Source organism: Bombus pascuorum, chromosome 2 (assembly GCF_905332965.1).
Source record: "Bombus pascuorum chromosome 2, iyBomPasc1.1, whole genome shotgun sequence".
Taxonomy (NCBI): domain Eukaryota; kingdom Metazoa; phylum Arthropoda; class Insecta; order Hymenoptera; family Apidae; genus Bombus; species Bombus pascuorum.
This window is the reverse complement of record NC_083489.1, coordinates 3,780,119-3,803,657: the sequence shown is the minus strand read 5'-3', so window position 1 is coordinate 3,803,657 and position 23,539 is coordinate 3,780,119. Positions and strand designations below refer to the sequence as shown.

General features: G+C 35.3%; 1 protein-coding gene and 1 long non-coding RNA gene across 2 annotated transcripts in view; one reads left to right on the top strand and one right to left on the bottom strand.

Annotated features, from left to right (window-relative positions):
- Positions 1-23,539, bottom strand: part of LOC132916337 (UPF0489 protein C5orf22 homolog) — a 335,224-nt gene that overhangs the window by 70,713 nt on the left and 240,972 nt on the right. The window contains exon 4 of the mRNA XM_060976250.1: positions 13,312-13,415. Coding sequence (XP_060832233.1) covers positions 13,412-13,415 — 4 coding nt within the window. The 3' untranslated portion in view covers positions 13,312-13,411. The remainder of the gene's footprint in view (positions 1-13,311; positions 13,416-23,539) is intronic.
- Positions 8,496-23,539, top strand: part of LOC132916338 (uncharacterized) — a 39,701-nt gene continuing 24,657 nt past the window's right edge. The window contains exon 1 of the long non-coding RNA XR_009660075.1: positions 8,496-9,510. This is a non-coding gene — a long non-coding RNA (uncharacterized LOC132916338). The remainder of the gene's footprint in view (positions 9,511-23,539) is intronic.

Here is a 23,539-nt window from a genome sequence, read left to right as displayed (position 1 = left end):
TATAACAAGTAAAACTTTTCGAGCTACCCTGTGGGGCAGCTTAGTCACTAATCTCGCGAGATTAAGTTGCTGCGTGGCTATAAATTATTGCAAACCTGTGCAACAGATGAGACCATTGGGATGCAATAATTAACATTCTACTGCTAATTTAACTATGTTCTATCCAATGTCCGGCTAATTAATGGTCTAATATGATTCTCTGAGCAACGTAACAACCGCAATTATAACGAGCAGTTGAATCCAGTAGATTGTAGCAAACAGCTCACTGTCATCTCCTGAAATAGCTTTGTGTCCCTAGTTGATGTTTTCAGTGAATATTTTCGTGAACATATTAAATAATACATGCTCTTTATCCATTTTATAATTAGATAGTTCATTACATATAACAAAATGTCAATTTAAACATTGATTGTTATACGACTAATTGTAAATAATAAATAGTACAATAGTTCATTGCTATGAAATATGTAAACACATAAGTATTATGTTACAATTCATAGAATGTTAATGACGTGTAATTGTCAGAACATAAAATATTAAATCTATATTGAATTATTTTTGTTTATGAATCTTTACACTATGACAGTGTTGTTATTATAATAAATGGTACGAAAAAATGATACAAATAGCGATACAGACAGATACCTTGCATTAATAGAAAACCCAAACTCCAATCAATGTATATAATAAAGTCAATAAAAATTAATGTTTTTTAATTAAATAAAATAATCTAAGAATTAAACGAATATTAGATTTCGTCAATACGCACAGAATCTTAATTAACGAACCTTCAATAAATCAACAAAATACAAGTAGAATTACTTATTTTACTTATTCTACTATTACTACTCATTCAGAAGTCCAACTTTCGACAATTTAATGAGAACAGAAAAGAGTCAACGATATTAAAGTAAACGATAAAACCAAAATCCAAATTTAAACCAGCCGCGCTTTACTTTAATACGTGGAAACTATCTCCACTCGGTGTCAATTAAAATACCATGGCGAGAAGATCCCGGAAGTAGAGATCGTGGAAGAAGAGCAAGCGGTCCAGTAACGTTCACTCACGTCTCACAGGTGAATTATAATACACCAATTATTATATTTCACAACGTGACGTTATTAAAACTAGATACAGTAAAAGACGTGGCGTTGCTTCAAATTATACTCGATCTCCTTGCTACCAAGAAAAACGAACGAGGACGGGCCACCCTCGTGTTCTATGAACCTTGCGGATGCGGTCATTAAGAACCTTACAGACGTGTACCATTAATTAAACAGATCTATAAATTCCTTCCATGTTTAATTACCGTAGACGATGTTACGTGCAGCGATGGACATCGATTAGCCCCGTGAGTATTTTTTAAATATTTCGTTCTACTTCGATCCTTTTTATTTACTCGTATAAACGGTTGATTCGATACGAGAAAATTATAATACTCGAATGATCTCGAAAAACAATGTGTTAGTTAACCGATACGCGAGTAAATTGCGCTCGTTTTATACCACGGGTGTTATAATCTGTTCTCGAAAGCGGAACAGATTCTAAGAACGAAATTGGATAATTGAAGCTGGAAGTCAGATTAAGAACATGATATAGTTATAAATTAGCTGTGATTTCGCTTTACAGCGAATTGAATTGGTAATCGAGTCTGCAAATTTCTTGTCAACGACTCCCGTGAAGCATTAATTGCTCGAGCCGATTACTGAAATGAAAGTCGTCGAACGTTGTCAAGACACGGGGTACAGGAACGCTATTACCGTTAAAACAAACTGATAATTATTATTGAAGATAATGAAGCGAGTGAAGTATGAGGAAATACGATAAATATAAATTGCTCTCCTTTATAGTCAAGTTTCTTGTTTCTTGTTCAAGGTTAGCAAAATTAAATATTAAATTAAGATAATAAATTGGAAGCTCGTATCACAGATATCAGATAATAAGAAATTAAATTATATATTAATTGCACAGACAGACGAGTTATCGTGTCAGGCGATAAATGGAGCGATTTTGAAAATTATATAAAAATTATACTGTATCGAATTCATGTATCTTTAGAATATGATACTAGGAACATATAAAATATAAATAGAGTTATAAAATAACCAAGAAATGAGTGACATTAAGTTTACGATATTAGAACACATTTTTGTCCGAGCAGGGACGGACCGATATCACTTGAGATTTCACTCCTGAATTAAGAATATGTCAACACGTACATTCGATTTATACCACAAATTTGTACAATAAGAGAAAATTGTTTCTACCAAGATTTAGTATTCTAGCAAATCTCACACACAAATACACTTAACTATCGCAAACTTATAGGAAGAAAAAAATCGATGTTTCTAAACAATCAATACGCAAATTAACGAGTAATCTTAAAAATAATTTAGTTAAATTTTAAATATAAAAATTTAAAAAATATAAAATTTAGAAAAATTAAAAAAAAAACTAGAAAAAATTGAAAAAAAATCGTAAAAATTGGAAAAAAAATGCAATTTAAAAAAAAAGATGTAAAAAATTTACGCTAAGCTATGGAAAATTCGTACAATATTATATTCTTCGCGAAAAATGCAGCGTCCTTATGTAACGCAAGCGTTCAACGAACAATCGTTTAATCCAAAGCACAAATTTTACAAGTAAAAATCAATTAATTCTTCCAAAATTGACTACCAGAATAAATTCGAAATATTCTCAATTATTACGAATATAGCTGTTACGTAAATTATATTCTTCAGGTAGAAAAGATCAATTTTATTTAGTATTCTAGTAAATCTCACACACAAATACACTTAACTATCGCAAACTTATAGGAAGAAAAAAATCGATGTTTCTAAACAATCACTATGCAAATTAATCAGCAATCTTAAAAATAATTTAGCAATAAAGCTTAAATATCGCTAAGCTATGGAAAATTCGTACAATATTATATTCTTCGCGAAAAATGCAGCGTCCTTACGTAACGCAAGCGTTCAACGAACAATCGTTTAATCCAAAGCACAAATTTTACAAGTAAAAATCAATTATTTCTTCCAAAATTGACTACCGTGATAAATTCGAAATATTCTCAACTATTACGAATATAGCTGTTACGTATATTATATTTTTCAGGTAGAAAAAATCAATATGCCTAAGTAACGCACGCGTCTACCAAACAATCGTTACGAAACGCGTGTACAAAGGTCTTTGCTCCTCCGGTCAGTACACAGGCTCGCGAGTAGCGAGATAGGCCAGACAGTTTCATGGCAAAATAAGAGGACGCGCCTTCATTGGCTTTAATGGGATGGCAAATAGGCGGGCAGGAAATTTGCGCTTTTGAAGGCACCTTCGTGCGCACGAGATAGCACCGCGCAAGAGGGCACGCAGGAAATTCTAAGCAAGATGGCCGCGACGAGATTCCACTGATTCAATAGAAACTATTTGCACTGCCATTAGACGGTCCGTTGGTGTTGGTTGGGCGCCGTGGCCTGTAAACACGGCCACACAAGAATCGAAACGAACTTCGCGCTAGAGAGAGATAAAGAGACAGGCAAAAACGATAATACCGTCGAACCTTGGTAAGTAGAATTTAAAAATCTTCGAGTTACGGACGTTCTATCTTATCAAGCTTCTCCGATAAGACAAAATTTCGACGTCTCGGAAGTTAAACTGATCAACTTCGCTGTTTATTTGTTCCTTACTCTCCTCATATAGACGTAAATATATCATTAATATTCAATGTTAGAGAAATAAATGATTCGCTTCCATAAGGGTATTCATCGAAGATGACACGAACAATGGTAAACTGCAAGGTAAATTTCAAAAACAGTGTTCTACGTTTTTCGATTTATGGAATTGATCAATGTATCTTCTCAGCGGGTTATTTAACAAACGAAACCGACTTGAAGGCGCTTTGCAAAGGTGAATACTCTTCGAATCGTAACTGCTCGAAGAAACACTAATTCGACTCTTGGGAATCATTTATTCATTTGCGAAAGTAAATGACGGTGTACGTCATACATGTAATTTGGATATGAAGAACACACACGTTGCAACGGTTAGGTGCATAATTAAGATACGATGCAGATTAAGACGATTTTTCATTGTAAAGTATAAACATGTACACGTCTGAGTATTTTTTCGAGTTAGAGCGCTGTAGAAACTTTGACATACAGAGATAAATCGCGGCTCCCAGAGATTAGATTTTTCTTTTTAAATTCGAATTAAAGAGGTAAAATAACATATCTAATCACGTAGCAAATTATTCAATGTAAAGTAACTTTATATTTCGATTTATACAAGTTTTCACAGCGGGATGAAAGAGAACGAAGGAACTTGCAGAGGTTTTCGAGTTACCGAGGTTCGACTATACAGCAAACAGGACAAGAGAGAGAAATAAAAAGAGAGAGAGGAGTAAAAAGAAAAGAAGGAAAGAAAAAAAGGAACGAGTGGCGTACTTAATGGCTTACACTGTTGCAAGAAGAACTCTAAATTATCGTTGCAACAGGCGTTTCATTACAATTGCTAATAAATGGCACGCGGCGATGGTCGTGCGGGTTTATGCGCTTATGTGCTCATAAGCGCATGCATGCCCCGCTGAAAAGACACCGGCGATGTCTTTATTTCATTTAAAGGCCACGCGAGCTTCCGAGTTTATGAGAATAAATTATGCACACCTTCGGAGGGCCGTTGCTTGCCACCGCCAGGCGAGGCCTTTTGTCTCTCTTTCGCGTCGCGAGAAAAAAAAAAAAACCACATTCCGCGCGTGTCGCGACGCCACGCCGCGAGAATAAAGGCCCTCGCTGTTTAACAGTTCGTCACATTCGTAGCCGTGACTTAATGTCGGACGCGGAGATGCTTCGAACAGGATTCGCCCTTTCAGACGAGAAACTTTCTTGGTGCTTCGTTAAGAACGTCGCGATAATGATGAAACATCACTCGGTGTTTGGCTTGCATTGCTTCGTCGACGTATCCGGGTAAGTTTCGAGGCGCTGTTTAAACGTTCCGGTATTTAGCTTAGAATATTGGCAGTGGTTACTATCTTTGAGTACCAAATCTTGGAGAAACGACGTACCGATGGAGAAATTTCGAGAAAATCAAGTACGTAATTTGTGTCGAATTTTTATTTTATACATTTGTTGTCCCCTTTTGTGGATGATAACAGTATACTAAAATACAAGATAAAAGATACACTTGAAAATTTTTATTGACAATGAAATTTTGATACCTCGATAACCTAATTTAAAATATTGTCAATGACTACTGTGTTTGGGTGGCTGTATGATCTAGGAAATACATAAATAAAAAGATTTTGAAAAAATTCATATTTTTTATTGGTAGTAACTATATGTGTACTGAAATACAAGAGGAATTTTACAAACTTTAGTTGGAAATGAAATCTTGCCAATACTTATCGTGTTTTGGTATAAGATCAAGAAAGTAGAGGTTTCTTTGACAGAGAAATTTTAAGAAGTGTGAGTCATTTGAACTGGAATTTTTACATATTTTGTTGTTCGAGGGTAATAAATATTCGTTTAAGTATAAAATAAAATTTATTTGTAAAACCTCTCATTAGGAATAAAATGTTAATTTCTGGAAAATCTCAATTTGTATGATTCTCATGATTTGCATGATCATTTGCATTTATCATTAATAAAACCTTTCAAGTGCATTGAATACTATACACGTTTTTAATTATTGACATTTTTAAAATAATTTCTATGCGAGAACAATAATTATAAGTGATTTTGATAAATGACTGTATCATTAGTTATTTGGACGTCTAGAATCTAGACATTAGTTAATCAAGTCCTAAGATCAATAGACGTTGACGTAATCAAAAATTTCTATCCTAATGATAGAAGTATGGTCGAACAGCCATGCTATTGCTAATTTATAGAATGAAGTTATTTCCCTCAGTTATTCGCATAATCAGCACCTTGTGGCAAGAAAGCTAACGTTACGAGTAACTACCAGCTTCACTGACATTTACGTATTTAGTCTCTTTCCTTTCGATTTTCTTAAAAGTTCCACTGCATTAATTTATCATACGGTAAAGGAAAAGCGAGTCGATCTCAAATATTTGATCTATCGATAATCTAACAAATGATAAATAACTATAAATTATATTTATAAGAAAGAAATTAACAGTACACTTACAAAATTTTTAACGATTTAAAAAGATTTCATTTAAAGATTTTTAGGTTTCAAGTTCCCAAATATCAATTATCGATAAGTTATTAGAGAATTAACTTAGATTAAATGGATATCTTCAACGTGTAATAATTTCTAAGATATTTTTCTCATCTTTCATAGAGGAACACAAGATGGAAGATCATCGAAATTCTTTTAAACCTACGTAGGTATGTGTACTGTTTCTATTTATTTTCTTTAAACAATCCTCATTCGTTCCTCTACACTATCTTTACCCTACACAGTTCCTATTCATCTTTGTCTAGTTTCTTTTCTCAAATCCTAGCCCTAATTCTTTGACCCAAAATGAACCACAATTCAAGCAAGCTGCTACTTAAATTTCTAAAAGCACAGCGGATCGCATACCGATCATATACAATGGATCCGTTCAATTTCCGGCTTCCTCCTTGGTGGTGGCCGAAATTGCATTTCTCTCGAAGACATCCCCGAACGTGTCTGCGTATGCCATCTCTGTCACGCTGGGAGGCACAATTTCCGCTCCACTTCCGGAAATGGACCTATTGTCCGATGTAATCGGAAGACAACAATATCGTGGACGAGCGTATCTCTCCCTTCTCTATCTACAGTCTACATGCAGCCGTGAATCCGCAGGCTTATTCGCACACACACGCACGAGACTAAGCCTCGTATGCATAGAAAATGACACGCGGTACTGCAATACAGAGGGTGGAAGCCATCGATGAATAATTTCCACGCGACTTGCACGCTCCGGGCAAATTGTTGATGAATTAAGAAAGGAATGTATGAATGCTCGATGCCTTAGGTTTCGCGCTCGAGAAACGTCAAAGAAGATTCTTAGAGAACGTTGCCTCGGTGATTGCTATTCTTTGATTAATAGACTGTGGATTATTAGGCGTTTGTGATAAATTTAATGAAAGCGCAAAAATCCAGAGTGCATATAATGTAGAAAAGTATATAAAATATACGCGTTTCGTAGAGTGCAAGAAATTTCAAAAATGATTCGTTAAGAATTCTATCTAAATAATAATACTCTTAAAGAAAACCTTTCTGTAAAGAATTATATAGAAGCAAAGAATACTTTGTCATTGATATCTGCAACGCAGTTGTTGAGAACAGAATTCGACATATTTTCTCTTCTTTACTGATAACATAATTTTACATACAATGCACATGGAATAGTTACAATGATCCGATACGATCAATTTTACGTTTGTACGAACCCAACACTTTATTCTTACAACGACGTTACTCTTGTAGCAAAGAGATGTTTCAACACTCTAAGTAAAATAAATTCGATCTTTATACCAATATGTAAATTATTCTATAATGTTGTAGAGTAGCATTACTTCCTATCTACCAACGATCCATAATCGATCTATAATCTGTATAATTACGATCTATTTTGGTATATCGATCTAACTGAAAGAAGCACATCGGTTACAACGAAGAAAAAGAAGCTTCGCGATCACGACGTACGAAGAAAAAAGGGAACCGGTTAAAATGCAAAAGGAACATTCATCGAAACCACTTTCATCCGACGACGATCATCGGTTGACGATCCCGATAATCTCAACGTGATGGTACCTCGATCATATGGACAAGGCGACGTTGTTAAAGCTCGTAAATTCCGAGACATCGATTATCATCTGCTACGAACTAGACACGCGATGTATCTTTTACGATCTACGATAACTATTTGTACTCGCATGATGCAAATACAAACGAGATATTAAAGTGACAGAAAGATGCTCGTGACGAAGATACCACCCAGTAGAGGAGACCAATAGAAACGCACACGATCGCGTTCAAGGGGATCGAAATTATCCTTCTGGCGATCCGCGTACTCTGAACATGTACGTATTATGCGAATATCCTGTATATAGGGTGGATCGATAAGAGATACTTACAACAATTTAAATAGCAATCTTTTTATCAAAGAATAATGAAAATAGGATAGCATATGCATTTTTTATATTTCCGTTATATTTTCGTCTGAATTATATTTTTCTAACGTTAAGAAATATCTTTAGTTCCAACAAAATGGATAAATCATTATTGTGCTATGCACAGTTTCGTTTCAATTTTATGTGAAACGTCTTTTTAAAGCATTAAGGATATTTTTTACTCGTTGAAATGAAAATTGGAATATAAAAATTCAAGGGTCGTAGCAAAAATTAAGATAGAGAATGGAAAAATTTACAACGATACGTTGTCGTCGTCTTAACACCCGTTTTCGTTATTCTTTAACTAATTTCCCGAGTTAAATCATCCACGCGGTTTTTACTCTCTATTGCAAGAATCCTTTCAGTTTCTCTCCCCACATTACCTTATATCGTCTTATATCGTGTTTCTTATTTCAATACCCTATCTTATGTTAGTACCAATAGTAGAATTAAAAACTTATGGCAGTGCCTTATAATAATCTACGAAAAGATAAATTCTAATAATAAAAGATACAAAATTAAATTACGACAACGTAAGTGTAAAGCGACGGTGAAACAAATTATTTTATATTCATTAAGTCCATAAATGTTAAAAAAGAAAAGGGACAGCAAACGATTATTTGTATCGTTAGAAAGGACAAAGAATAAATTCTGCTCTCGCATAATTGTTATTCGATATTATATTACTCCAAACTGTATCTTCGAATATTATCGAACGACAGAGTTTTGAAATCGCAGAATCTCGATTTCAGATTAAAATCACCGTAGATCGAATAAACGTAACGAAGATATATAGATGTTCTGTTCCTGTTGAATTACCCTGTACATGTATACGTGCATAATGCACACGTATTGCCGCGTATTGTATTCATACAGTGTACGAACGGGATACAAGGCCTCGTACGTGTTGGTACAAGCGCATGGTGTACGGTTTGATGCATGCGAATGCGTATCCGGATCATGGGTAAATTAGTGCGAGAATTAGTGTGAGAATTAGTGCGGTACGCGCACCGACGTATACGCGTAGAGAGATACGAACGGAGAGAGACAAGGAAAGAGAGAGAGAGAGAGAGAGAGATCGGCTGGGTCGTTGCATAACGTTAACCCCGCGTGTCGTGACTTGTAAATGCGGTGTAAAGACTGACGTGAATATACGCACTAATGGAGGCGTTGCGGGAGTTCGTAATGGCCGCGTGGTGCGGTGCGGCGAGCGGGTTAATGAATTAAAGAAGATAAGGGACGCGTGTTTCCGCGAGCAACGCCGCGCATAAATCCGCCGGGAACGATTCAGTTCGAGATGTCCTCCAGGTGGAAGGTGGACGAACCCCTTTCGAATCGAATCGATCGCCTCTCTCGTCGGCGAAATTCATGGATATCGCTTTGGACACACCTTTAACTTCGAACTGCCTGGTTGGTATCTACGGATACATATACTAATTTCGTAACATTATAACGATCCGCCTGTATTTTATATTTAAGTATATTATACATAGACGATTATTCGTTTGTGGTTTCTCTTTGTTCGTTGCGTTTTTAATATCTTAGGAGACGTCACCCGTGTAAGATTTCTCTTACGGCTTAGAATCGACTGACTGGTGTGAGATCGGTACACCAAAGAGTCGATCAAAATAGTATGATAAAAATTATGATGATAAAATATGTACTGGCTTAAGAAAGTATTCGTAGTTGGCCATTCATCATGGAAAACTTTCATGTTCGTATTGTATATGTTGTAGAAAGTATTTTGAAATTTCATTAGTAATGTAACGAGACACGACTGTTGCGATTATGTTGGAAACATTTGAAACCAATCTGGAAATGTATATGAAGACTAAAAATATTTATTGCAAATATACGTTTGGTACAAAGATAAATATGCAATAGCTGTGTTTAGTATATATTAATAAGCGTTAAATATAGTTCCGCTGAATATTGAGGATTATTAATTTAATGGATAGTTGACTGCTTGGATACTTTTACAATTTCTATATTTTCAGATCGGTTTCAAATTTTACCAATATGGTTATGATAGTCGTGTCACATAATGAAATTTTAAAACGTTTCGTACAATACACATTACGTATTCATAAAAGGTGTTTGAATACTTTCGTCGTATTTAGAGTTAAGTTAACAAGCTAGTGTATATGTATTGATGTTTCCTATATAATTAAATTACTTTTGATTTTTGTTTTTTTTTTTCTTTACTATATAATTTGACTTTTAACTGGAGGAAACAATTAAAGTTCTTAATCAGGCAGGAAGAGTTAACTCGTCATCTAGCTCAATATCAATGAATCCTATTAATGGTTTATTATTCACTGATACTCTGTACTCTATGCATCATTACTATCTATTAGACGTACATTATATTGCATGTAAATTTGCAAGAATAATAATTGATTGAACTAAAATTAATTCACCGTATACCGATTGTTAATCTAAATGATCTGATTAATTCGTAATAATGTAGTGCGTCACGGGGCTGTATATTCAGAGGATAAATTAATGTTAGATGATCATATGGCTATCCAAATGAGTAAATAGCTGTTTCATTAGATTTCGATAGAATTAACTAAGCCTGAACGATATAATAAGAAATAAAAGACTGAGAATAAAAAGATATCGAAAATTTAAATTGAAAATACAGATAACACTTTCATGGCACCTTCAACAGCTTATAACCAATACGTATAAAAGTCTAGGAGTATAATAGATACGGAAGTACAGTACTGGAAGTATAATAGATACAAAACTTGAGAAGTATAATAGATACGAAAAGAGACAAGGAAAACGATAAGACTATTATATAAAACAAGTTCGTAACTTAAAAACCCAACTCTAAACTAATTAATCATAGTGGCATTTGATTTTTCATCAACATATATAACAAGACTCAATCAGGTGTTAATAGTATCCAGTAATAGACGAGACAATAACATGATACCATAATTAGGAGATATAAAATCCCATAAATCCAAAAGAAACACCAAAGGTTCCAGAAGTAATTTCAATTTTAATTAATAAAAATATTTGATCTTTGCATATCTTACTAGTTCCACCTTCCATTTTTTTTCATATTTTACATCATGCTCTATTAAGCAACCAACAAATCTTACCATTTAATAAGATGTACGATCCTTGGTACACAAGAACAGGTTTCAATAGCTTGATATATTGTCATATTTTCTCATATACTGATAAGTATGCATGAACGATATCTTAATATTCGATGTGCGCCATGATTTCGTTAAGCGCAAATTTTTTTATAGCTTCTAATATCGTTCCTCTTATTCTGATAATTTAATCACATAATTTCTATTAGCCGCGATATTAATTCTCGATAAAATCACTAGGATTCTAATAAATCATCGGTACTCGATACTCGCAGCTCGGATTATGTAGCCGGCTGTCTTAACATATTTAATAGCCCACTTGTTTAATATGTAAAGCAACGCGAAAATGTATGGAACGAGGCCAAAATGAAAGGAAAAACGTTGCACGCCGTGCGGGGGAGTGACCATAATACGATACTCGCTATGCTGGATATGCAGATGGATGCATCCACTATCACACGCGTATACGCGTACGCATACTAACTCGTACCCGCGCGTCATGCATAAATGATATATGCATACCATTGTGAATAAGTCTAGCCGCTGCAACCACCAAACGAAGATGTTCAATCCGTCTGACAACATCCCTCTTTATACGTTTCTGGCCCTCTGTTTCGCGTCATTCTTTACGCGTGCACGAGTTATACCGAGCTGTTTTTGCGCGTCTGTCTGTGTACATGTAATTAATAATTTATGTTGCGGAGTATCATTTGGGTCTCCGGGGGATGGGCGAGTATTAATTTCGCCGTGTAACCACGTGAATGTCTAAACTGCTTAAATGAAGTCCGTTATTAATCGGTCTCGTGAATTATTCCCAGGTTTATTAGGAAATGTTGGAGAAACGAATCGAATAGTTTTGGGTATTTATGACGAGAGAACGAATTCATGAATTTTATGGTAACGAGTATCGTGTGCTTTCTGAGCGAACTCTAAGCGTTTCGCGTGTAAGTTTAATAATAAATAGTTATGAACCATTTTACATTCGTGATAAATTATGCAACATGAAGGAACGAATATCGTCCATCGAACAAAGTTGGGAATCATTAAGCACATATTCTATAGAGTTAAAAAATTTCAGGGACATATCGAGTCACGATTAAAATTGATATAGACGAAGGAGATCTCAAACTTTTAGTCGATAACGTAGACTAACGTATTATCTGTGGAAGAGTTTTAGATAAAAAATGAAAATGAACGTATATTCACCGTCGGTGAAGAATGTAGAATCGTTAGATACGTGTTTCATAGAATTCAAGAATTTTGGAAAAAGACAGTTTGAAATCCTAACATCTCTCGATAATTCCTTGATACATTAACAAAGAGATAAAATAAAAGAGAGATGAAATACTGGTACACTTATCTCTTAAAGTATAAACTATTTTAATGCTAGTTGGATATATGCAAGATTACTGTATTTAGATGCCACTTATTTTCCGTGAGAATAAATAAAAGTCAAATGTTATACATGGTACCTCATGCGGAAATACTCTGTCTATTGATGGTACAGTTAGATTCGAACGTAAAATGATAACGTACGAACGCCTGAGCATTTAGGTCAATAAATGGTTTCGTATAACTGTTCGCTAATTGTTGAATTAAACGTGTATAACTGGTGATGAAAATATTTTCGGAACGAGCACCTATTACCCGATGCACGCGGTAAGGCGCCGTTCCACTAAATTCTGCCAACGAAACCGTGGAAAATCGTTCTGAATCAATGCGCGGTTCCTTTGCGCAAGATACTAATTGCTTCTCTGCATTTCAGTCACTTAACTGTGCCTTATGTAATTTCAAGCGAACCACTCCAGTTTACTGGGTGAACAGAAATTGAATAAACACTGTACAGTTAGAACTCGATTGAGCAAAAGAGTACCGGTTATGTAAATAAAAGATAATGGAAATAAGAATACTTCTGTACTAAATGATAGATCTAACATATAAAAGATTCATTTTGTAATTTACATTATGTATTATATTTCATTATCATGCGAGATAAATGACGTGTGACCAAATGAATAAACATCACGGCGTACCTTAATTAAGCGATTAAACATTATGTATAATGATTATGTGTATAAATATTTCAAAAGAAACGTACACGAAGGCATTTACATTCTGTAGCATGGAACGTAAAGTCCATTTCCATTATACAAGTCCCGTCGAATCGGAAGAATCCAGTTTAATTACATTCTGTAGTCTTACCTGAAACCAAATAAAAAAGATTGTCATTAGATCATTTACAATTTGATTAAAGATACGATATACAATTCGATGTATAATTCGCAATAGGATATTAAAAAGTACGAGGTGGATTAATTAAAAAGATTAATTCCTTAAATTTCCTATAAATTAATCGTCGTACTACTCGCAATTGGTGAATTATCTAATTGAAAATAGTACATACGATACACAACAAAATATTGAAGAACGATAAAGAATTTAATCGAAACAAATTTCCTCCTCACATTTCCTACGCTAATATAAATTACGCTACCAGTTAAGTTATTTTAAACACGTATGCATACGCAACATCAAATCTACCAGACAGCTTCCCTACAATCTACATCCTGTCCCAGTTCTCGGCAAAGTTCCACAATCGCACGTTTAAACCCATACTTCGCAAAGCACCCCTTTCATAAACACAATTACACAGCCCACGTTACTCTGAAACGACGCTTCCGAAAATACTCAATTATACATTCCAAACCATATTTCTCACGATCCGTCCTCTCAAAAATTCACAATTACGCAGGCAAAGCCGTATTACACAGAATTCAGCCAACCACGATGCACGTAGGCTAAGCCACCCCGTACATTACATCGTGCCGTTCGCATACATGGCCCCGGTATGTACACACGTATCGCAACGCTGTCTTGTCGTTACAAGCAGCGGATGGCGAGTTAGACGAGGTTAGAGCACGTGCGATGTTATAGTACAAGTGTACACCCCCGTTCATAAGTACATATTAACAGACATCCTGACTTGATACAAGGTATTATAATTAGAGGGCTCGTAACAAAGATAATCGTTCAACACATTTTTTTTAACATTTTCAATATCCGTTTAATACATTTCACTCTCCTTAAACAAAATATTTACCATATTTGTATAATTGTTGTGAGTTTGCCAGCAATTATATCGCAAAAGAACTGTATCGAACTAAATTATGAAGTTGCGTCATAATAAGGGAGAAACGATTAATTTTAAATCGAATATGTTTGGACATTTTCTATAATATCTATTTCAATTTATTTTTAATTTATTAGGTCATCCCATAAGCTGGTACTTTTAACAACTACGTTTAAAACAAAGAGAATTGTTACCATTCGAGTTCCATAAAACTGGCATAGAAAATTTAATAAAAAGATATACAAAATTAGGAAAAAGAATATTACATTGTACGAGCCATTCAGAAGTTACACTGATCAACTTCGTCAGTTGAAAAGCACAGGAAAGCGACGATGTTACGAGCACTGTATTTTTTCTTCTTTTAATTTACCTTAGAATCTAATTATACCATCTTGCTGCAATAAACGAACCGATGGAATACGATGGAATCCGATAGATAAGTCGCTTGCTCTTTGATCATCGATTACTAATCGTGTACTTATGCAATAAATTTAAGAAATGAACACACAGTAGAATTGGCCGAGTTGATTTCTAAGAGTCTCGTGTTAGAAGGATATCATATTACATATGCACCCTGCGCGTTGTTGTATCTATACATTTCCCATAAATGCATAAAACTCCGCATAATATCGACTAATAATATTTAAAGCTGATCATATACAGCAAGTATGATAATACTTATGAACGGGGGTGTACGCAGGGCCACATAGAGATACGCGCAAGCGTAATTACACGTACATGAACGTAGGGGAGAAGGCAAGTCACGGTCGCACCTGCTCCTTACGCTGACATCGGCCATCCCCATTCGAGGACGCAACCGGTCAACGAGGCGAACAGACGGACGGTACATCGGTTATTGTCCTGTCCCCGTTCAGGACAGGCATTGCCCTATTGACTTCGTTAACACTCGATATCTATCGAAAGGTGTTTCCTGCGCAGGCTCGATCACTGTCACGGGCCCCGTCCGTATCCTCATGCCCGGCTGTCATCGTTAAGTCGAACGAGCAAAGGTTAATAGCGTTTAAATTAGAGTTCCACGATAACGACGACATTGTCGGCGGGACGTCTAGCAATTTATCGGCCACGCTCGTTTACGATCGCGCCAACCATGGTAATATATCGATCGTGGGGATTCTTGCCTAGTTAAGGTGTGCGAGAATATGAGAGGAATAAAATTTTGGCGCGAAGAGGTTGGAGAAGAAGTTTTGATACAATGAAAGTGATTGCTAGGCGAGAAGTTGTTCCGGGGTGACAGGTTAATGGATACTTTAACGACTTTAGATCCTTTTGTGGAGGTTTTGGAAAAGTTTACGACGAACAGATAGGATACTTCATTCGTGTAATGATTGTTTTATCTTCTTTATTATGTAAGAAGTATGTATGAAGCTTGTTATTTTAACGCAAAGAATTATGAAACAAACGATTGGTACTTAATTAAGTACCAAGAATATACAGATATTTTTAGTAAATGTTTATGTTCACCTTTATCGAGATTGAAATATAATTATATATAGTTATCTGTTTTTATCATAACAGTTTAATTATAATCATGAATGCAGGATACGTAATCTTCTTATTTTTCAACGAAGCGTTGCTCTATCAGATTCTAGCATTTTATTTTCATAGTATCAAATTTTTTTGTATGGAAGTAAATTTAATATACTTCCACCTAATTAACTAATACGTAAACACCAGATATAGCAAATACAACGATATATTTTCTATCTATAAAAACAGAAAACGTTGAAAGACGAGTGTTCAAATGATAATATAAACGTGCAAATTGAATGTTCTCTATTTGTATGGAAAATCTTCGCCTCTGGCACCTACGTTATTTATTATTTCAACTTCTGAATAATTTCAAACGAATTACAATACCACTAACAAAATATTAAAAGTTCCTTCGATTCCGACAAAACCACCGAAACGCACCGACGTATCAAAACTCAACCATTCAACTATGCCAAACAAATTGCAATACAACCTTACCACATTGAAAATACCTCGGACTGCAGCCAAGCCGAAATAATCGCGTACCGACCCAACGTATCAAAATTCAAAATTGAACATCCAAGTAACGCGTCCCTTTGACAACAATTTATAATTCCCGGCTGGACATCGGAATGGTATTACCGGTAATCCATTCGGTTCGTGAGTACCATTGTAAATCCCGACGCATGATTCGCGCGCGAGATGGCGGCGACATTAGTGGCGCGTAACCACCAGATGGAAATTTATAATAGGGAAACGAGACAGAATTAATTGAATGGAATCGTCATCAATATCATCGGCTCGTGTTTGGCAAAGGACGTAGCAAACGACGTTAATGAATATCGTCGCCGGACAAACTGTTCCTTCTTTGTCGTTGAGACGCGAACGGGACGGAAAACAAATTGGTTCGGCAGTCGTAAAGTGTCGTTTCCACGATGCAGAAATAGAGGGGCGCGAACGAACGTAGCGGCGAAACTTCGTTGCAGATTTATGCGAGGTTGTAAATGCGAGCGCCAGAGAACGGGTTGGAAACGATCGACATAGGCGTACCTGTGCCGTCTTCGTCTTCTTATTGGAAATGCGACAGGATAGGAGGAACGATGCCGGTGCACCGTGTTATTTGAGCACACCGATCCTCGCCTTAATTCACCATTTAATCGATAGCACGGCCACTTGTACGCTGTACTTTTAATGACGCTATTAGAAAATTGTTCCGATATCTTCCGTTCTTTTTTCCTTCCCCTTTTTCCTTTTGTCCTTTTGGTGCTTCGACTTATCTTTTTGGTCGTTGAATTCATACGTAATTTTCGCATAACACGGCAGAGGTAGAGATATTTCTTTGAAATATTACGCAGCTTACAAACGAAAAAAAGAACTGCGTTACGAATTGATACGATAATGTACGGATTTACGTTTATTATCAGAAGAGGCATTGTATTCACCAAAAATAGCAATAGGTAGATATCATGTCCTCTGCTCTCCTCTCTCTCTCTCTCTCTCTCTGGTCGATTTAAAATATTTATGGATCACGTGTGGTGAATTTAAACTTCTGTCGATCGTGTATAACGCAACGTAATTATAAATGTCAGTGATTTTTGTACGCTCTGCCATGGCGTTGGGCAAATTTAATGGCGGACAAAACGAGTACTGCATTTTATATCGCCTTTTGTATGTTTTTTACGGAGTAATAAAAACGTTTTATGTATTATTAGGCACCATAGACGTCACATAATGTGTAGGATCTCGTTTAATATTCTTTGACTTTCTCAACCGTATTATCACAGAATTATGCTGTGAAGAAAATTATGTTATACGAAGGTTGACATTATTGTTATTGTATATATAAATTATGTCTTCGTAGAAAAAATAGACATTCCATTGAATAATTAATTACTTCACGTATATTTATGGTAAAATAATTATCGTAAACCAATTATCGTTACCATTTTTGTGCAGTAGGTATATTAGATCTTTTGCAAAAAATATACAAAAGGTTAGAAACTGTAAAATAATACGATATAAATAATCTGTATCGTAAAAATACACACGCGCCTCTGTCGTGCATCCAAAAAATGCATAAAAGTTTCAATCAAATTCCTCCTTACCGTATAATATATTTCAAATATTAATACATTGTACAAAGTAAAAATGATACTTAGGATGGCTTTTACGATAACGGCAGTAATTTTTGTTCATAACTTCCCGACTGCTGATTGCTATTGCTGCTCATTTTTACAGAGATTTGCATCTGGTTTAATCGTTTCTACGTGGGTCGAACCGGAACATATTTCATCGAACACCGAACTGTATAGCTATCGAAAGAAATATGTACAATCAAGTCGCAACCTTAATAAAGAACGCTCGAAAGGACATAAACCGAGCGTAATATTTTAGGTGTACTGCACTTCATACCCTTTAATTACGTGCAAACTAACAATTTTATGACTAACAATTTATTGTTATACATCGGCTGAACCGCGGTTGAAATACAAAACGTAAAAGGGGGCGCGGTTCCAGAGTAATCATGTTCCAGAAGATGTAACTTCGAATTAAACAAGTTTTGCAATGAGATCATACGTTACAAGCACTCTTTAATGCAACCAAAGTACCGGTGTCGATGAATAAGTTTTATAGAATCATGGAAATGGTTCGAAGAAACGATACTCGCCATTTTTATTTATGTTTTTTAGCTTCAGCCTGTACACGAACGGAATAATTTAGTATATGTCATATTACCGAGAGTCAGTCTCATTTTTGTTGTTAATTGAGCAATTTATATTAAAGAACTTGTGATACTCGTAAATTTCTTTTCGTGACATATTGATCAGATAAAACATACATAAGTTGGCAGTTCATTATGAAGAAATGTATCGATCAAGATCCTGAGTTTCGTAAAGGGAAAAATATCCATGTCTCTTGCCAATAAATTCTTGTGAAGTGCGAATATTATAAATATGCCATAAATGAAGGGAATGTTCTATCTTCATCGACAACATCATTCTTTCATCTTCTTTATTTCTTTAAATTATCATCATCCTATCAACGGTAGTCAAACAAATTAAGGAATAAATCAAATTCTTACATATCCTTTACGTTTTCCACCATCTTCTGCTTTCGCGTATCGCATAAAGTATAACTGTTCTGTAGAAGATTACTTAACAATAGTGAAAGCTATTAAAAGACTCAAATTCTTTTACATTCGTTGCTTGCACTTGCGTAAACTAGCAACATCTAATCTCCATAGTCTCCTCAAAAACCAAATTTGTACCTGAGAATCATTCAGTGTGGCAAAGTTGCTTAAATCGGGCAATATTCCTTTCCAGAAAAAAGTATAGTAGATTCAAAAGATCAAACGCTATATGAAAATACAAAAATGAAACTCATTTTCTATAGTTTTTCATTGACGAAGCTCTTCGGCTCTTTGTTCACCAAAAACAGAACATGGCAGCTTGTAGCTGAATCGATAGCGTAGCTTACTCACCAAACGTATTCAAAAAAGCGAATAACGTTTCTGCGTATTTTTGCACCTTTAAGTTTCTTATAAATGCAAAGCATCCGCAATCAACTAATCATTACGACGTTTCGCGATTTCTCAAAGCCCATGACGCGAGGAACAGTTGCAGAGCATTCGTGTCTTTCCGACGTTAATTACGAAGGAAGTGAAAAAACGAGGGAAAACCGGTTAGTCATGGTACGTTATCGGTCAGTTCCATCACTTTGAAAAACCGGAGAGACACACGAAAATTGTTCGGTAACGCGAACACGAGCGCGTGCAGCCGTAAAGGCGGATCCATCGTGAGTGGGATAGTTCGTCAAGGAGACCGGAAGCGGCCTACTTCCGAAACGGCGTATAATTTTTTATGCAAAGCCGGGGCCCGATCGTTCCAGCTCGAAAACTGTAATTTGTGGCGGTCGTTGGTAGCCGCGCGTAAGGATACGTCCGCGCGGACCCGCTCGCGCGCGCGTGCAGCGATCGCAAGCTGCCCCCGGAGACGGCCCGATAATTACCTCGTCAGAAGCCTCCTTTTCTTTCACGCTCCACCGCTGCGATTCTGGACACCGAATCGTTAACGAGTCCGGCCCCTTATCTGGTTGGGGAAATCAGGGAAAGGTTCCAAGGTAGGAACTGGGACATGATTCTGGACGAGTTCGGTTTTTGAGCACCTTTTTCCTTATTTTTAATATATATATATATTAGAGTAGTTCAAATTTTTGTGAAGAGATTTTTCGCAATTGAAAGTTAAGACTACGGTAGGCTAGTTAAAATTCCTCATGAGGAATTATAATGGCAATTTGAATGATTCAAAAGATGAGATATATAATATATCGAGATTAATTGTTTAAGAAGAATTAGACGTTAATTTTGGTGTCAAAATTGTGAAATTCTTAGGAAATTTTCACTTAATTTTACATATTTGTTAGGACGTAATAAGGAATTTTGACTACGAAGTATTAAAAATGTCATTTGGAGCGCAAAAAGATACATAAGAAATAACTTTCGTAGCTGTTTAGTCAAGATACTACTTGTACTGGTCTTGCTTTTATGTTAATAAGAAGTGGCACAGAAAACATACATATAAAATATCTGTTTTCCAATATAAAATTAAAGTAAGAAAAGATAAGTTCTTATATCATGATGGCAAGGATAAACGTTCATCTTAGTTGAAATAAGAAACACGGAAAAATGATGTACTTTCTATCTTGACAACAAGTATCACATGTATTAAGTATCAGTTTATTTCTGCACGTACGAAATACTTCTCAAAGGACTGTCTGCAGTGAAACTGACAATCCGAATTCGTAAAATCTACGAACATCTTCGATGTGACAAACGTTTCAGTTTCACGGTACTTCCGTCATTAAGCACAGGCGACAGCCAGTCTACCGCAATGTAATAAATATAGATGAATGAGGGCGAATATCGTGCGTGCATCTGCGACGTGAACTCGTTCAAGATGCTTTGATCTATTTCTGGTCCAAACGTGCCACTTTGTCCACCTGCGAGATTTACGAAACCACGTCCGGTTCTCCGTATGTTAGATTTTAGATGATCGTGAATCATCGTTTTCTATCCTGACGCGCCGGATGAAAGGAATCGTAAACGACTATATCCATCCACTTGAGCCAAGACGAACCGGGACGTTAAACACTAAGTTGAGGATACAAGTGTGATTTAGGATTGTCGAGCTCGAAATATAATTGCGTAAGTAAATCCTAGGTACATAAAAGTCCGACTAATCCATTTAGGAGCTATGCGACGGTGCCCTAACATCATTTGCAACTTTATTTATTAATTTTTCGTTATTATTGCATCTTTCATTTAGATCCTACGATTTATTTGTTTATTTTTTATCTTCTATGATATTTTTGGAAATTTAAACATTTATAACAAAATGATATTTTTTAAATCATGAATATGTTCTTGTATATATCTGATTTATATAACGCGTCACTGCAACATATCTACTATATCGATACATTTCATATGTAAGCTATTTTATTTATATTTCTTAATAACGTTGTATTTATTCAATTTTTGCACGTTATTTTATCGTGTGTTACTTAACGTATTAATTGCAGTGTAATTAATTCAGGTAATATGAAACGAAGTAAACTAGAATATCCTTTCAATTCGAATCACACGAGTATTTTAATTATTCGAGTATATCTAGTAGCGTAAAAAGAGTGTTAATTTTCAAAACCTTTCATATCATACTATCAATATTATTAATATAATAATATTCAATACTACCGATATTCTTTTATGTCGTGGTTTTACAATAATAGTAAAGATACGAAAAATGATTATTCGTTACATAAATGAGTATTGATATCAAAGAATAATAAATAGACAATGGTCATTAATCATTATTACCACTTATAGTACTTAAAAAAACACGATGTAAACAAACCGAATTCGATCGATCGCGTGTATAAAAATCGAGACGCAGTCGGTTGATATCGGTGCATACAAATTTTTCCGCGCAAGCAAAACAACTGATCCGGCGAAAAATTCAATTAATCACCATGCCGTCGATATTTCATCTCTGCGAGATGGACAGGTGCAATTTGTACGTATCACAAGCAATATATTATCAACCAATACCCGGAACCTATTCACGACTGCGTAGACTTTGTTCTTACAGTCGCGAATTCATAGGTGAACGAACGCTCGAAACGAGTTTCTGACCAGTGAGAATTCGTCGCGATCTCGCCTCGATAAAATCGCGTATGCGAGCCAGAAAACGGTGCTTTATCGCTAGCCGGAAGAATGTCCTGGTCGTTTAACCTGCAACGTTTCACCGTCTCAAAAGACGACAGGTGGAGAGTCGAAGGTGAAAAGCAGCATTTAAAAACGACTAAGAAAAAGAAACGATGAAAGGAGAGGAAAGAAACGAGAAAGAGCACTTATCCGACGACACAAGTTACACGGAAGGTAATATACAAGGTTACGAAAATATTCGAACACTCGTAGACGTCCTTTATGAATATATTATATGTATTGCATAAAAAGTTTCATTAGCGTTGTTGCAAGACTATCACGATCATATCGATCAAGTTTGAAAGAAATCTGAAAATACATATAGTAATTAAAAAATATTTAGTACAGATATACATTTTGCACAGGTCATAAAAGTATTTGAACAGCCAATAACAAATTTGAATATTCGATCGATCATATTTAATATTTATTATATGCTAAATATATGCCTGCAACAAATATCTTGTAATTTCTATGTACATTTTCAGATTCGTTTCAAATTTTATAAATGTAATCGTAGCACTCGCGTCTCATTACAGCCCTAATGAAACTTCCAAATGTTTTATATAATACGCTCAATAGTTTCATTAGCGTTGTTGCAAGACTATCACGATCATATCGATCAAGTTTGAAAGAAATCTGAAAATACATATAGTAATTAAAAAATATTTAGTACAGATATACATTTTGCACAGGTCATAAAAGTATTTGAACAGTCAATAACAAATTTGAATATTCGATCGATCATATTTAATATTTATTATATGCTAAATATATGCCTGCAACAAATATCTTGTAATTTCTATATACATTTTCAGATTCGTTTCGAATTTTATAAATGTAATCGTAGCACTCGCGTCTCATTACAGCCCTAATGAAACTTCCAAATGTTTTGTATAATACGCTCAATAGTTTCATTAGCGTTGTTGCAAGACTATCACGATCGTATCGATCAAGTTTGAAAGAAATCTGAAAATACATATAGTAATTAAAAAATATTTAGTACAGATATACATTTTGCACAGGTCATAAAAGTATTTGAACAGTCAATAGCAAATTTGAATATTCGATCGATCATATTTAATATTTATTATATGCTAAATATATGCCTGCAACAAATATCTTGTAATTTCTATATACATTTTCAGATTCGTTTCGAATTTTATAAATGTAATCGTAACACTCGCGTCTCATTACAGCCCTAATGAAACTTCCAAATGTTTTGTATAATACGCTCAATATGAACATAAAAGTTTCTTATGGTAAGACACGTTGACGAACCAGTGTAAATGAGACGGTTCTCGTGACCCGGAGAAAACTATTTTCGCCGAGTACCGGTCGACGATCTATTTTAAATTTCCAAGGATAATAAATTCAGGAATTTCCGCCCGCTTAATCCTTTCCTCGATTCGACCCCGATTATATTCACCCCGACCACCCACC